This window comes from Eulemur rufifrons, chromosome 6 (assembly GCF_041146395.1).
Source record: "Eulemur rufifrons isolate Redbay chromosome 6, OSU_ERuf_1, whole genome shotgun sequence".
Classification (NCBI taxonomy): Eukaryota; Metazoa; Chordata; class Mammalia; order Primates; family Lemuridae; genus Eulemur; species Eulemur rufifrons.
In genome coordinates this window covers 95,108,027-95,125,028 of record NC_090988.1, presented here as the reverse complement: position 1 = coordinate 95,125,028, position 17,002 = coordinate 95,108,027, and the positions used below count along the sequence as shown (strand labels likewise).

Below are 17,002 nucleotides of genomic sequence, written 5' to 3'. Positions count from 1 at the left end.
CTAAGGGTTTGAGCTTTATGGAGAAAGGACTTCTGTAATTCACTCAGGATCCAAGGGACAGGGTAATAATTCATTGAGATTCAGTGTTTCACAAAAAAAGTATGCACTGACATTCAGGCTCCCTGACATGTCAAGCAGATCCATTAATTTTACTACCTCTCCTAAAATCATCCTGAGAAAGTGGTGCCCAGTGTCCTTTGTTGCTCTGTGAGTGGTGAGGTTGTTCTCTAATCCCAGTTTTTTTTTGTCAGGACCGTATTGGCCGCCCCTCAGAGACTGGCATTATTGGCATCATTGACCCTGAGTGCCGGATGATCGGCCTGCGACTGTACGATGGCCTTTTCAAGGTTATTCCTCTAGATCGTGACAATAAAGAGCTCAAGGCGTTTAATATCCGCCTGGAGGAGTTGCATGTCATCGACGTCAAATTCCTATACGGTTGCCAAGCACCTACCATTTGCTTTGTCTACCAGGTACTGGATTGGGAGGAGAGAGGGAGAAACTGTGATTTGGCTTGGTGGGAGTTGGTTTTTGTTAACTGGAATGTGTGGATTTGCTAGTAGGGTAGGGAGAAGTGTTTAATGTATATGTCCTGAAATAAATGTTTTGACCAATAGAATTAATATTGGTCAGATTTTGGTTGCTTCTTGAATGCAGTAGTACTTATTGTGGGGGCAGCAAGCTCTCTGGGGCTTGTAGCAGGTTTTAATCCGGAGATTACACTCTGGTTATGGCCCTTGGAGATTTTATAGGGTGACCCAGTTTATACTTTGAGTCTTTTACTGGCATGCTAGGGGATTATTAAAACTTAGCTATAGAGAAGTGATCTAGAACTTGCCTTTACAAGCTAAGAGAAGATGTCTTTTATTTGTGTCTTCTAAGAAGAGGTTTGTGTTTTGTCCAGCCCTTACTTTGTGGTGACTTGCTGGCTCTTGACTTCTATTTTAGTCTGTGTCTAAAACTTTAGCAGGGCTGATCCTGGGCAGCTGTTCTCTGGTCCAGATCTGTTAAGCAAGGGTCGGGTGGCAGAGCACCAGACTAATATGAGGTCATTTCACTTGCATGTAGTTGAATAAATGACAGAAAGAAATGATAGTCCAGCTCCATGGGGAGTGTGGGTGCATGTGAACACTTTGATAGCCATGTTAAGTATTGGAAATACTGATGTATTTTTATGTATTTTTAGTGTTACCATAAGTGCTGTAGTTCTGAGGTTGATTGGAATAAGGTTCAATTGAATAAGATTGAAACTAGTTTAGGAGATTTTTGTTTGCTGAAATAAAAACTTAGAATTTCTCTCCCTTCTTTAGTTTTGTAAATGTCAGGTTATTAAAACCTTGATGTTGGCCGGGCGCGGTGGCTCATGCCTATAATCCTAGCACTCTGGGAGGCCAAGGCGGGAGGATCACTTGAGGTCAGGAGTTCGAGACCAGCCTGAGCAAGAGCGAGACCCCGTCTCTACTAAAAAGAGAAAGAAATTATATGGACAACTAAAAATATATATAGAAAAATGAGCCGGGCACGGTGGTGCATGCCTGTAGTCCCAGCTACTTAAGAGGCTGAGGCGGAAGGATTGCTTAAGCCCAGGAGTTTGAGATTGCTGTGAGCTAGGCTGACGTCATGGCACTCTAGCCAGGGCAAAAGAGCGAGACTCTGTCTCAAAAAAAAAAAAAAAAAAAAAAAAAAAAAAAAAACCTTGATGTTATTTATTATTCAAGGCTGACTGACTGTTCCCACCCCCAGGGAGCCAGTTTGGATCAGATCTTCACTTCTGCATGTGTGTCTCAGAAGCCCAAGTCCAAACCCTTGCTTGAACTTTTTGTTGAACTTGTTGAACTTTTTGTGAAGTTGGGTCTTATCCCTACTCGTTGATAGATTGATGGGAAATTCTTTTCATCAGCTGAAAATTACTGTTTCCTATCTTATGCCAAAGGTTCAATTTCATGCTTCAGGAGATGTGATCCCTGTCTTGAAACATGTTGCTGAATTCCTTTCATAACTTTCGTAACTTCTTAGACTCTGGTCTCAGCTTTGTTGAAGCCGCCTTCGAAGCACTGGGGCTCCATTCTCCCCAGCCCTAGTCTTTAGCCTCTTTTTTTTTTTTTTTTTTTTTTTTGAGACAGAGTCTCACTCTGTTGCCCAGGCTAGAGTGAGTGCCGTGGCGTCAGCCTAGCTCACAGCAACCTCAAACTCCTGAGCTCAAGCGATCCTCCTGTCTCAGCCTCCCGAGTAGCTGGGACTACAGGCATGCACCACCATGCCCGGCTAATTTTTTTTTATATATATATTTTTAGCTGTCCATATCATTTCTTTCTATTTTTTTTAGTAGAGATGGGGTCTCGCTCTTGCTCAGGCTGGTCTCGAACTCCTGAGCTCAAACAATCCGCCCACCTCGGCCTCCCAGAGTGCTAGGATTACAGGCGTGAGCCACCGCGCCCGGCCTTTAGCCTCTTAAAGGTGACTTTAGTAGCCCCAGGACTGACATGAGTCATGATTTAGAAAAAGGAGGGGAAGATGGTGTTGACAATGGCAGGACTGACGGTTTTGACTCACTTTAGGGGAGCAATAAGTTCTGTTCTCCATATCATCACCCTGTCAGAATGTTTTTAAGAATTATATCAATTTTTTTAATCTCTTAAATTTAGCTTCTCAATGTTTTTTCTTTTTGGCCATTTTGTAAGATCCTTGAGGCCAAGAAACTCTCTCTCTTTCTTTCTCTCTCTCACACACACAGTATCTCTTATAGTGCTTAGTACAGCATGACAAGCTCATTTTTCTAATGCTTTAAACCTTTCTTGGTTGGTTGAATGGTTAGAAACAGTAGATCTCAGATATCCCAGTTCACCTAGAAATTACTCTCAGGCTCAGCTGGTGACTGTCAGTATACTGATGGATAAGGATGGGAAGGGTGACATGACAGGATTGTCAGATGCTGAGTGGTGGTGGTGGCTTGTCCCTTTTAGGACCCCTCTCCAGCCCAAAGTTCATCTTTCCTAAGGGCTAACAATTCCACCTTTTCCCTCCAGGACCCTCAGGGGCGGCACGTAAAAACCTATGAGGTGTCTCTCCGAGAGAAGGAGTTCAATAAGGGCCCTTGGAAACAGGAAAATGTAGAAGCTGAAGCTTCCATGGTGATTGCAGGTTAGTTGGGGGTTTTAGGAAATTTGCCTCCACCCCAGGTCTGGGCTAGTTCCCTATTCTTGTTCCCTTCGTCACCTTCTCTACCCTTTGTTTCAGTGATCAGTATCATAGAGCAGGTGCATTGTTTACAACTCCCTTCTGTCCCCTCTCTCTAAAATGTGCCTTCTTTTGTTTTTTCTGTCTTTGGGATTTTCTGTTTTTTACTCCTCTCTCCAAAAGTATGACTTTCCTTTTATTTGGGGTGGAGGGATTGATTATAAACCATTGAGAGTGATTTGCACAGTGGCACACAGAAATGAGTCATTATTTTATTGCCAGGCATAACATTTAAAAACTGAAAGGAAGTCGGGTGTGGTGGTGCATGAGGCTGAGGTGGGAGGACCACTTGAGCCCAGGAGTTTGCATTCAGCCTGGGTAACATAGCAAGACCTTGTCTTAAAAAAAAGAAAAAAAAAGGCTGAAAAGGATCGATAGAACTTATCTGACTTTTTTATTTCCTAGATGAGGAAATGGGGCAGAGGGACTTGCCCGTGCCTGTACATGATTGACAAAGCCTGGGCTGGAGTCCAGCCTCTTCACTCTGTATCCTGTACTCTGCACCCCACATTATGTTGTCTGTCTCACTCAGTAGAGAAGTTTTAAAACTCTTAAGAGTTTTAAAAAAGTCTTAAGAGAAAATCTTCTAAATGGTGGCCCTGATAATCGGGAGAAATTAAGCTAAGAGAAGAGATGAGGGGGAAAAAAGCAAGAGACTTTAGTTAGAAAGGACCAGAAGTTTAGGAGGGAAATGAGAGGACGTCTGTGGAAGCCCACTGGGAAGACTCCCTACCCAAAGGAAAGCCAAACACCAAAAGAAATAAAAATATTGCCAGGATTAGATAATGGACAGTCTAAAATTTCCAAGACAGGAATCTCCAAAAGGCTATCATGTTTCCTGGGCTTTCATGTCCTTTTAAAATTAACGATTATCTTAAAATATGCCTCAGGGCTTACTGGACTCATGCCCTTCCACCCCTGGCTTGGCAGGTCCAAAGTGCTGAGCATTCTAATACTGCTGTCTTTCCCCTGTAGTCCCAGAGCCCTTTGGGGGGGCCATCATCATTGGACAGGAATCAATCACCTATCACAATGGTGACAAATACCTGGCGATTGCCCCTCCTATCATCAAGGTGAGCGACATTCTTTTACCTTTTTTTTCTTTACATCTTTTATTCCTTTGTCCTCATCCTGCTCTTCCCTTTCTTCCCATTTGTCGAAAGGAGATTCACAGATGTCTGTCACACTGTTCACTATGTATATGAGATATTGTGTTAGTCATTGGGAATACAGAGAGAGGTTGGCCTGGTTTTGCTTACAAAGAGCTTGCTTGCTAACTAAGAGAAATAATAATCAAAATAGGCTTGCTCTTTCCATTGATTGGGGCACTTTAAGAAGGGAAAATTTTGGCAAATCCTTTTTTATTTTGTATTGTTTTTATGGGCCACACTTTATTCCATAAAATAGAATAAATGTTCCCTTGGCAAATTCTATTGAATGTATTATTTTCAGGGCTTAAGTCATGTAAAGTAATATAGTAATAAATGTATAGACTTTAGAAAGTTAGTCATAAATATTCAAGTCACAAGAATTAAGTCTTAAAAACTTAATTTTACTTTCTTTTTGAGAATACAGAACAAGATCTTTGGTAGCATTAGTGGTAGGGGGTAATTAGTGGTATTTAGGATAAATAAAATCTGTGGTAGCATTTATGGTCCAGTGAATACTTGCAGCAGCTTCCTATTATATGTATTTCTATTTTCCAGCAAAAGAGTATGTGAATAAACATTTATAGTATATTGATTGAGCTCCTCAGAAAATTGTCTTCAAAATAAAGATGCTTCCTATTTTCTATTACACATATGTTAGCTGAGTGGCTTCCTTGCTGGTAAAAATGGCTGGGTTTGGTAAAGGGAGTGGTCTGCTAGGGTTTGCTTTCTGGAGTAGGAGAGGCTGAGTCTCTAATCCTGTTGCTTCCCTGTCGGCAGCAAAGCACGATTGTGTGCCACAATCGAGTGGACCCTAATGGTTCAAGGTACCTGCTGGGAGACATGGAAGGACGGCTTTTCATGCTGCTTCTGGAGAAGGAGGAACAGATGGATGGCACTGTCACCCTCAAGGATCTCCGAGTGGAACTCCTTGGGGAGGTAGGGCCCCCCTAGAGAAGTTCCTACTTCTCTGCCACATTCTCCTAGGTTCTTAAGGACCCCAGATGGGTGGTCCCACATCTTAACTCTGGAAATTATCTTACTTAATACCTAGCGACAAACTGTCCTGCTGTGGAAGTTGATTTTTGAATGAGTTAGATGTTGGAGAATCTCACAGGCTGCTGGGGATTGCCTAGCAGCCTGTGAGAAAAAGAAAACAAAGGGAAACAAAAAGGGTATAATCCAGAATTAAAGATCAGTGCTGATTTCAATTCTGGGTGGAGGTTCCCCAAAAGTTTAATACTTACACAAAGTATTTTAGAGATTTCTAATTATTTGTGTGGACTGGAACTGTTGGGATTAAAATTATCATTTGGAGCAGGTACCTGCAAGATAAGTTATAGATTTTTCTGAGTGTAGGGATGTGATAGAAGAAGAATGACAAACTTCAGAGATTTAGGAACATTTGCTTAGTGTGACCTGGGGTTTTGAGACAGAGAACTATTTCCTAAGTTAGGGCTGCAGTTGGGAATTTTTTCAGCAGATGTCTGAGAGGTGGGTAGGGCAGTGTCTGGATCCCACATGGAGTCCATTCTGATTTCTTTCATGCTGCCGACTTTCTTCCAGACCTCTATTGCTGAGTGCTTGACATACCTGGATAATGGTGTTGTGTTTGTTGGGTCTCGCCTGGGCGACTCCCAGCTTGTGAAGGTAAGAAGACATTTTCTTTCTTCTGGTTTGTTTTTTGCTCATCATTGTTACTTCATCAAATTTCTCCTGTGTTTGGTGCCTCTCAGAATTTCTGCAGCTTATCCACTACTATCCAGCTTTCTACCTGTAATTTAACATCCTACCCACATCTAGCCCTTCGTCCTAATGGTTCATTCAGCAAATGTGCCAGGCAAGGTGCTAGATGCTGTGGATACAGTGATGAACAAGACCCAGCTCCTGCCTTCAAATGGGTCGTAGTCTAACGTAATGGATCTCTAGAATACAAAACTTTGGACCTTCCCTATAGAAAAATGTATGCAAAAATTCACTGTTTCTCTGAGATCCATCCATGGGACTGGGAGTCTAGGTTAGAAATCCCTGGCTGGAGGATTTCGAGACCAGCTTGGGCAGCATAGTGAGAGCCTGTCTCTAAAAAAAATTTTTAAAAATTAGCTGGGCGTGGTGGCATGTGCCTGCCTGTAGTCCCAGCTACTTGGAAGGCCAAGGTGGGAGGATCATTTGAGCCCAGGAGTTTGAGGTTGCAGTGAGCTATCATCTCACCACTGCACTCCAGCCTACATGACAGAGCAAAATCCTTGCTGGTTAGTGGGTCACCTGTAGGATACCATCTTCCTTTGTCAACAGTCCCTTTTTAGAAGCATCCATTGGAGCCCAAGAAGGGCAGATCTAGCAGGATTGAGAGTTTCTTCTGGATAACAACTATCTCTTTAGGGTGGGTGAGTCTGTTAACGGCCTTCCAGGACTAACATTGTTCTTTCTTCTTAGCTCAACGTTGACAGTAATGAACAAGGTTCCTATGTAGTGGCCATGGAAACCTTTACCAATTTAGGACCCATTGTGGACATGTGTGTGGTGGACCTGGAGAGGCAGGGGCAGGGGCAGGTAAGGGGCTTATCCTGGAAGTGGATAGTTGGTATGCCCATTCAAACCGTGTCCTCCTAGTTTGCTTATCCAGAATGGGGAGTGTGCACTGAAGATAGTTTTAAGAGCCTCACTCAATGAAATCTCAACGATACAAAGATAATTGCTATTTGTTGAGTTCTTATCTTAGCCTGCCAGGCACTTTATATACATTATCTCTAATCGCATGAGCCCCCTATTAGATAGGGATTCTTGGCCATCTATGAAGTGAGGAAACTTAGGGCTGAGAAAGATTGAGTAACTTCCCAAGGTCATCCAACTAGTAAATGGCAGGTGTGTGTGACTCTGGATCCTTTGTTTGTTCTAATAAACTAGGTTCTAAGGATCTAAGCAAGCCTGCTAGGAACAGTGGTAGGGGAGCTTTTCGGTCCTTGGACTAGGACATCTTTTCTGCTTGGTAAATTTGAGACACTTTGGAGATCATCCTCTGCCAAGTCTGCAGCCTCAAACCTAGTTCCACAATAAGGGTTCTCGAATTTAGGTATAACACATTTGCTTTCTGGGCCTCATTATGATTCCTGCAGTCTCCTGGGAGGGTTATTTAGAAACCTTTTCTCTATTTGCAGCTGGTTACTTGCTCTGGGGCTTTCAAGGAAGGCTCCTTGCGGATCATCCGGAATGGAATTGGAATCCATGAGCATGCCAGCATTGACTTACCCGGCATCAAAGGTAGCCTTTGACATAGGGTACAGATCTTATTTGAGTGACTTTGGCCATTGGCCTCATTACATGTCGTGAAGGCACTTTGGTGGGAGCTAAGGGAAAGCAGATCAAACAAAGAGTGAAAAAAGTCATAATGACAGATCAAGTGGTAGAAGCTTAAACATTTATTTAAAAAAAATTTTTTTTAGGCTAGTCAAGTGAAGCAGTGACATATTTAAAAATATAAGGGAAACTTTAAAAAAGACTACTGTTGATCAGAATTGGGTGGTAGAGTAGAGGAGTGGAGGAGGAAAGATCACAAGTTAATGTTGTTTCTATAAGGGAGTGATAGAATCCACGAAGAAAGAGAGGATGAGGATACCATACAAAATACAAAAGTAAGTTCTGGAACAGAAATGTAAAATCTTTCTAAATTCCAGAAGAATTACAATTAAAAAAGATCAGAGGAAGGCTGCATAATGAAAGACTTTTACAATGTGTTGACAGTAAACATAATCTAAAACAATATGACAGAATTGATGTCAAACGTGGGTGTCACAGCAGTCAATGTAAATGGACTAAACTCACCTGTTATGAGGCAAACATAATCAGATTGAATCACAAAACCACTTCAAAACTGTATGTAGGAGGTATATCTTTAAAAGAGCAATTCAGAATAGTCAAATAAAAAAGGATGAGGAAAGATGAAGAAGGAAATAGAGAACTATGAAATTAGAAAGGAGAGAGCATAACTGTAAAACCCAAGAGAATTAACTGAAAAACTGCTATAGACTATAAGAATTAATTAAGGTAGCAGGATGTAAAATTAATATACTGAATTCAGTAGCTTTCATGTAAACACAGACAATTAGAAGGTATAATAGAGGAAAAGAAGCAATTTACAATAACAATAAAAAAAATAAAATACCAGTGAATACATTTAACAAGAAATGTGCAAAATCTGTGCAAGGAAAACTTTAAAATACTCCTGAAGGATGAGAAGAATAGAGTGATCAAGTGAAAAACACATACCAAGGTTTACAAATCAACATCATAAAGGTATTCTCTCTTTGACTTATTTTTATATTTAATGTCTCTCAATAGAGATATCTATGTTTTTTCTTTGACCTAGACAAGTCCAAATGGAAAAAGCAAGAAAGGCCAGGAAAACTTAGAAGCAGTGGGATGGGACTAGCCCTACCAGATATTAAAACTTAGTATTAAGCCTTGGTGATTAAAATTGTAGTATTGGCAATGAAAGGCAGAGTCTGATGGGCAGATTCAGACGTCCAGAAATAGACACAATTACATGTGGAAATTTAGTGTATGATCATGGTGGCATATCCATTCAGTGAAATAAAGTTGGGACTTTTTAATAAATCGTTTGGGATAACTAGCTGTCATTTGGGAAAAGATAAGTTTGTATCCACACTGCCAAATGTGTGCTTTGTTAGAATCTAAATGGATCAAACATTTAATATAAAAAATGAAGCCATACAAAAACTAAAAGAAAAAGTTGGTAAATTCTTTCATTTATACTTTTGGAATGGGGAAGGTCTTTTAAATTATGATTGAAAATACAGAAGCCAGAAAGAAAGATTGATAAATCCAACTACATAAAATAAAATACTTCTGTATAGCAAAAACAAAACACTGTAAACTAAGTCAAAACAAATGACAAACTGGATAAAAGTACTTACAGTTCATCTTACAGGCAAAGCCCCAATCTCCCTAATTTATAAAAAATTTCTAGAAAGAAGATCACCAAATTCCCTGTCCCCAGTTTGGTGAAGGACATGAATGGACAGGTTACAGGCCTCACTTGTAGTAAGAGAAATGCATGTCAACACTAAATGGCAACATCATTCCTTACCAGTTTATCAAAATCCAAAAGTTTAACAGTACCTTAGGTTGGTGGCGCTGTGAGAAAATAAACATGCTCAGGCACCCTGTGTAGAAGGGAAGTTGGCAATATCAAAAGCTGCATTTAGTGATTTATCCAGCAATCCCAATTCTGAGTCTCTACCCCACAGACCTTCTTGTGAATAAAATGACGTCAATACAGTCTTTTTCATTGTGGCATTGTATGTTACAGCAAAATACTGAAAATGTGTCCACTGGCGGGGACTTGTTAATAAACTGGTGCATCCACACAATTAAATACTACACAGGTACAGAAAATGAGGAAACACTGTGTTGTGATAAGGGCTCCAGCATATATTGTTAAGTGAAAAAGCAAGGTGTAGAATAGTGTATGATAGCCTATTTCATATTTGTATTTGCTTGTAGTAGTGCTTACCCTATTTTATTAATTTAAAAAAAAAGTAAGGTGGGTGTAGTGTAGTTGGCCTACTTGGGAGTCTCTGCTACTTGGGAGGCTGAGACTGGAGGATTACGTGAGCCCAGGAATTAGATGCCAGCCTGGGCAATATAGTGAGACCCCATCTCTTTAAAAAATTAATAAGTTAAACAAGAAGCTATAATTGATTACTTGTTTGGGGGATGAGTTGGAGGGGAGAGGTATGGGAGCAAGACTTCTCTGTGTACTTTTTCAAAATGAATTTTGACTTTGAGTCATGAAAATGTATTATCCAAGTTTAAAATATCTAACTCCTTCCGAGTCTTAAAGCCAGGAAGGAATAGAGAGGGAGTTTGAGCTCAGGATTCTGACTGCGAAGCTCCTGCCTTTCCCGTGGTGTCAGACTGTCCTGCTCTTAGATGTGCACGCTGAGTGTCGGTCTGTGCTATGCATCTGAATCCTTGGTCCTTGTTCCAGGCTTATGGCCACTGCGGTCTGAACCTAACCGTGAGACTGATGACACTTTGGTGCTCTCTTTTGTGGGCCAGACGAGGTAAGGAAGGGTCTGGTGCCAGCTCTAGGTGCTGGTGTGAAGGTTGTGAGGTGGGGAAGCTGGTCCCAGGCTGAGCCAGGCCTTCCATTCTGCTGCAGAGTTCTCATGTTAAATGGAGAGGAGGTGGAAGAAACCGAACTGATGGGTTTTGTGGACGATCAGCAGACTTTCTTCTGTGGCAACGTGGCTCACCAACAGCTTATCCAGGTAACAACTGAGAACGGGGCAGACGTGACTGCATGCTTGAATCTGATCTAGGGTGTGGTACGGAGCACTACTGGATTCTAAACCAATCAATTTGTATGGCTCTAAAAGTAATGTAGAAATGCTAGGGAAAAAAGTAAAATTACCTGATAACCTATTACTCAGACCACAACTCAACTTTGGACTTGCTCCTTTTAGCTTATTTTTCCTCTGCAAATGTATGTATATTTTTCACATTTTCTTTTATAGACTGGGATCATATATTGTTTGGGGTCCTGTTTTAGCACTAATTATATCATGTCTTCTGAGACACTCAAATTTTTCCTCTCATTATAATAGTGATACATGCTTATTTATAAAAATTTAGAAAACAAAAAGAAGGAAAAATAATTAGTCATAATGTCACCATCCACATACAACTGTTGGCAGCCCTTTCCACATATTAATTATAACCAGAGCTCTTACTCTATTCTGATCCTAATTTTCAATTTATCTGCAGTATAGGGACAGATAGCCTTTTGGCGTTTGGTATTCACGAGAGCCCAATTTCTGAGCACCCTGCCACCCCACAGCAATCTTTTGAAGTTTGCACTGCCCACTCCAGATGCCCTTCAGTTTTTTGCATGCCCTCCTTGCCTTCTGAGCTGTTCTCAGCTCTGTGGCCAGAGTCCGTGTCTTGCCAGTGGTGGGTAGGGCACTTGGGTGCCTGAGAATTAATGAACTGTCTCCATCTTTTTATCCACCTGGTCTTCCTTTTAGCCACCTGGCAGTGGTAGATTGGTAAAAACCAGAGGGAAAGTTCTGCCGGTTTGTGGACCAAGTGTGGGATGTGCCCAGATACTGAGTCATTGCTTTGTCAGTGTTATCTAACTATTGGCCTGAAGACTGGCACCAGCTCACCTATCTATTATTAAAGAGCTTTCATCCTTAAATATAAACTCAATCATGCTAGGTAAGATGAATCAATAGGTAACAGTGTAATCAACCTACTCTTTGTTTTATTTCAGTGATAAAATGAATTTATAAAACATTTTTCAATATAATTTTGTAACCTTTACTAAGGAGCTTTCAATAATTTTAATGGCTCGTGTACAGTAAAGAACTTGGATGTTTTAGAGGTCTGATTTGGGGTTTGAAAAAACTGCTAGACTGGTGGTCACATGGTCTTACTCTATTAATACCTTACCACAGGATGCAGTTTGTGTTACCCAAGCAAGCCTCAGCAGGAATGAAATAGGCCTTTTTCCCCCTCGCTGGAGGTTTATAAGCTGTAAGCTGCTTCAAGCCAGTCTCCTTCAGAGCTTCATCCAAAAATGACATCTGTTATAATTATTCATAGCAGGACTTTGGAAAAATATATATATATGGCAGAAGAGACCTCATGTAGCTTATTCCTAGGGCTCTGCTAGGGCTGCATTTACCACATTTCCGCTCCTGTGTAGATCCCTGCAGGTGCTTGGAGACATCTGCTTGTCTGCTCTTCTTTCTCTAGATCACATCAGCATCGGTGAGGTTGGTCTCTCAAGAACCCAAAGCTCTGGTCAGTGAATGGAAGGAGCCTCAGGGCAAGAACATTAGTGTGGCCTCCTGCAACAGCAGCCAGGTAGTGGTAGCTGTGGGCAGGGCCCTCTACTACCTGCAGATCCATCCTCAGGAGCTCCGACAGATCAGGTGTGTGTGTGTGTGTTCCTGTCTGCTTGTTTTCCTCCCCTGTTCTCTGGGACTTCTTTGATCCTTGGATTCCTTCCTCTGCCATATTCCTCTTTGTTCAGCCACACAGAGATGGAACATGAAGTGGCATGCTTGGACATCACACCATTAGGGGACAGCAATGGGATGTCTCCTCTTTGTGCCATTGGCCTCTGGACAGACATCTCAGCTCGTATCTTGAAGCTGCCCTCTTTTGAACTATTGCATAAGGAGATGCTGGGTGGAGGTACGTGTCATTTAGGAACCTCGGTTGGGATCAGAGTCATCATGTGGAACAAGAACTTAATGTACCCCTTTTCCACAGAGATCATCCCTCGCTCCATTCTGATGACCACCTTTGAGAGTAGCCACTACCTCCTTTGTGCCTTGGGAGATGGGGCACTTTTCTACTTTGGGCTCAACATTGAGACAGGTGAGAAAAACACCTGGAGTGAGGGGCTCTTTCAAAAATGGAGAGTATTATAGTTGCATAGAGTTCTTAGCCTCAGGGTACTGCTTTTGAACCTTCACAATCCAGCTGTTTGTCCTGTTTCCTTTCCTTCCTTCTTCCTCCTGATGCCGTTCCCTCTGTAGGCTTGTTGAGCGACCGTAAGAAGGTGACTTTGGGCACCCAGCCCACGGTATTGAGGACTTTCCGTTCTCTTTCTACCACCAACGTCTTTGCTTGCTCTGACCGCCCCACTGTCATCTACAGCAGCAACCACAAATTGGTCTTCTCCAATGTCAACCTCAAGGAAGTGAACTACATGTGTCCCCTCAACTCTGATGGCTATCCTGACAGGTGAGTCTCTTTTCTTTCTTCAACAAAGGTCATTGAGGGCATCATGATGTTTTCTTCAAACCCTTTCCCTCAAGCTTTTTCCTAATGTCAAAGTCAGTAAATGGCTGAGATGGGCAGTGTAGAGCAGGGGTTCTCAAATCTGGCCACCCATTAGAAACATCTGGGAAGCTTTAAAAAAAAACCAGATTTTTTTGAATCCTCAGATTCTGATTCAGTAGGTCTGAGGTTGGGCTGTAGAAGCTATAGTTTCAGAAAACTTCTCAGATGATTCAGATGATTAATCAAGTTTCATAACACCTGATTAAGAGATCATTATGTATTCCCTTGGAGCAGGGGTTCTCAAAAGGTGGTCCCAGCCAGCAGCAACAGCACTATCTGGAACTGGTTAGAAATGCAGATTATTGGGTTATTGAGTCCTGCCCTGCCCACTGAATCAGAAACTCTGGGGGTGGGGCCCAGCAGTCTACTTTAACAAGCCCTCCAGCTGATTGATTTATGCACACAATAGTTTGAAAGTTACTGTCCTACAACAGTGATATTTTGATTCTGAACCTTGCCTGCACATTAGCAGTCAATGGAAATCTGTTAAAAATTTCAGCCTAGGCCCACCCAGGCCAATTAAAAAAGAATATCTTGGCCAGGTTGGTGGGTGGCACCAGGATTGCTTGAGGCCACTCAAGACCAGCCTGGGTAACATAGCGCTGTCTCTACAAAAAGTCAAAAAATTAGCGAGGTGTGGTGGCAAGCACTGGTAGTCCCAGCTACTCATGAGGCAGCAGCAGGAGGATTGCTTGAGCCCAGGAGTTCAAGGATGCAGTGAGCTTTGATCCTGCCACTGCACCCCAGCCTAGGTGACAGAGCAAGACCCCTCCTCAGGTGATGTTTAGCATAGAGTCAAAGTTGAGAGCCACTGCCCTGGAGTGAGCTGGTGTAATTTTGCTTTGTTTTTCTTCCCCTTATGGAGTTGCCTCGTAGAATCCTTTCCTTCCTTGGGTCTACTCAGTCTAAACCTAGACCCTTCTTTCCAGCCTGGCACTGGCCAACAACAGCACCCTCACCATTGGCACCATTGACGAGATCCAGAAGCTGCACATTCGCACAGTTCCCCTCTACGAGTCTCCCAGGTGAGGGCCAGGGTAAAAGAGCTGCGGAGGGTGGCGATCTGGGAGTTGGTGTAGGGTGCTCCTGGCTTTTTTTGAGTGGCATTGTTGTTTGTACTTGTTCTGCAGGAAGATATGCTATCAGGAAGTGTCCCAGTGTTTCGGGGTCCTCTCCAGCCGCATTGAGGTCCAAGACACAAGTGGGGGCACAACTGCTCTAAGGCCCAGTGCCAGCACCCAGGTGAGGGCAGTGGACAAACAAGGTGGCATTAGTGCAGGGGCTGGCAGGCTTTCTGTAAAGGGCAAGATAGTAAAGATTTTTGGCTTGCAGGCGTGTGGTCTCAGTTGTAACTAACTCATCAACTTTGCCATTATAGCCTGAAAGCAGCCACAGACAACAGGTGGACATAGCTGGGGTCCAGTAAAACTTTATGTATAAAAAAATGGTTGCTACTTGGTGGCCTTGCAGCATGAATAATTCCTCTTCTGTCATCAGTGTGGATACTTAGTAGGGTATGTGTAATTGGGGGCAGAGTAATAGAATAGGTAAGAGCTTGGGATGTTGAGTCTAACAGAACTATCTTCAAGGTTTATTGCCAGCTGTGTGACCTCGGGAAAGTCTAGACTTTAGTTTTCTCATTTGTAAAATGAGGATGATAATAGGATGGTCTAGAGCTGCACATAAGAGGTTCGATGGAGATAGCAGCTGGTTGTTTTCTTCTGTGTATTCTCGGTCTTTCTTGCTCCCAGACACTTGTCGTAGTACCTCCTCCCTTAGTCCAGAGTCTTTACATTTTTCCTTTTATTTGGAGTGCTCCTCTGCTCCTCCCATCGAGAGGTGGAGCGTGTCACTTTATTAGGCCCCAGGGTTCCTCTTCAGCTTTGCTTGATTGACTTGCACATCACTGTTTTAACTGTCTTTAATGACTGCTAGGTTCCTGTGGTGTCATTATGTATGTAAACTGGCTCCTATGGCAGGCTCCACCGAACTGCCCGCCTTTAGAGTTCTCCTCAGCCTGTCTCTGCTCTGATGGGTCCCCTCACTCTGCCATTCTGAGCACCTGTTCTGCTTTCGAGCGGGATGATGGGGATTCTCTCTTTCTTAGGCCCTGTCCAGCAGTGTCAGCTCCAGCAAGCTGTTCTCCAGCAGCACAGCTCCTCACGAGACCTCCTTTGGAGAAGAGGTGGAGGTGCACAACCTCCTTATCATCGACCAGCACACCTTTGAAGGTGCAGTTGGGTCTTCTATAATTTTTACCTACGTCCTTCCTAAACTGGGCTTCTGGGCCCTGTTGGACAGACAGTGTGGCAGAGCAGAAAGGAGGGCTGGGAGCTCTGAGTTTCAGTGCGGCTGGGGTTGGGCATCCTCTCTTTGGCATAGGCTGGTGGGAGTCGGACAATGTGAAGAGACAAGGACAGCAGGTGACACATGCTCTTTCACCGCCTAAGCTGCAGGCCTCACGGAAGCATAGGGTTACATGTGCAAGGGGGGTGTGAGCGAGGTGTCATCAACCAGTCATCTCTCTACTCTCTGTCTAGTGCTTCATGCCCACCAGTTTCTGCAGAACGAGTATGCCCTCAGCCTGGTCTCCTGCAAGCTGGGCAAAGACCCGAACACGTACTTCATCGTGGGCACAGCCATGGTATATCCTGAAGAGGCGGAGCCCAAGCAGGGTCGCATTGTTGTCTTTCAGTATTCAGATGGTAAGTGGGCTCGGTCTCCAGCTGCTGAGGGATGGGAAATGCTGGGAAACTGGGCAGACCATTTGAGATTTCAGAGCCTCAGTTAAGTAGTGGAAGAAACTTGGGTTCATTGCTGTGAAGAGCCATTCTATTCCTTCCTCTCAAGCCATTAATTGATTGAGTTTTGGAGCAGATGAGTAGGGCTCAAGTAAAATTTAGCTTGTCTTTCTTCCTTTTCTACTCTTCGAAAGGCAAAAAAAAAAAAAAAAAAAAAAAAAAAAGCAGGGGGCGGTGAAAAATGGGTAAGAGAATCTAGTGGCCAGAATCAGAGTTGAGAATCCTAGATTTGTTTTCCAGTTGGTTGCTCAGGCATTTAGGTGCTCTTTCCAGCTTCAGCACTGTGTTTATTTCTTTATATCATTTCTCATTACTCCGACCCAAGATGGTTCTAAAGATTGGCTATCAGCCCGGAAATCTCAGATCAGCTAAGATGGAATTTGGTCTCCATCCTGAGAGACAGATCTGGAGTTAGGGTGGGAGGTAGATCTTGGATACCATCTGGAATCACTACACTTTCCCTTGGGGCTCATACTTTAGGTGGCCGTTAATCCCAGCATATATACTGATGACTCTGTGTTACTTTTCAGATGAGTGGTTTTTGGAGGCAGAAAATAAGGGCCAGAGGGCAACCACAGGATTCTTTTTACTAGGTAAAGTGTAGGCTCTTTAATTTTGAGACTCAAGAATTAATCTTTCCCCCCTCAGGAAAACTACAGACTGTGGCTGAAAAGGAAGTGAAAGGGGCTGTGTACTCCATGGTGGAATTTAATGGGAAGCTGTTAGCCAGCATCAATAGCACGGTGAGGCCCGTACCACTTGGTACCCTGCTTTAGGTTGCACACCAGTTGTTGTACATTGTTGTCTACAGAACGTACCTCCCTTATGTTTTCTGGGGCTGTGTGGTGAGATTTTAAGGATAACAAAGTAGTGGGTATGGAGGATAGAGCTCTAAGCTGGGAATTTGGGGAGCTGAGGTTGGACCAGGCATTTGAC

The 17,002-nt window shown here is 43.0% G+C and overlaps 1 protein-coding gene across 1 annotated transcript in view; it reads left to right on the top strand.

Moving 5' to 3' along the window:
- The window catches only part of DDB1 (damage specific DNA binding protein 1), a 28,932-nt gene that overhangs the window by 2,806 nt on the left and 9,124 nt on the right, over window positions 1-17,002 (top strand). Inside the window, exons 4-21 of the mRNA XM_069471452.1 lie at window positions 252-473; window positions 3,027-3,141; window positions 4,213-4,310; window positions 5,166-5,324; window positions 5,952-6,035; window positions 6,822-6,938; window positions 7,544-7,646; window positions 10,396-10,471; window positions 10,570-10,678; window positions 12,168-12,346; window positions 12,448-12,611; window positions 12,690-12,797; window positions 12,959-13,166; window positions 14,195-14,290; window positions 14,396-14,507; window positions 15,373-15,496; window positions 15,806-15,970; window positions 16,715-16,809. Of these exons, the coding sequence (XP_069327553.1) occupies window positions 252-473; window positions 3,027-3,141; window positions 4,213-4,310; window positions 5,166-5,324; window positions 5,952-6,035; window positions 6,822-6,938; window positions 7,544-7,646; window positions 10,396-10,471; window positions 10,570-10,678; window positions 12,168-12,346; window positions 12,448-12,611; window positions 12,690-12,797; window positions 12,959-13,166; window positions 14,195-14,290; window positions 14,396-14,507; window positions 15,373-15,496; window positions 15,806-15,970; window positions 16,715-16,809 (2,334 nt within the window). The remainder of the gene's footprint in view (window positions 1-251; window positions 474-3,026; window positions 3,142-4,212; window positions 4,311-5,165; window positions 5,325-5,951; window positions 6,036-6,821; window positions 6,939-7,543; window positions 7,647-10,395; window positions 10,472-10,569; window positions 10,679-12,167; window positions 12,347-12,447; window positions 12,612-12,689; window positions 12,798-12,958; window positions 13,167-14,194; window positions 14,291-14,395; window positions 14,508-15,372; window positions 15,497-15,805; window positions 15,971-16,714; window positions 16,810-17,002) is intronic.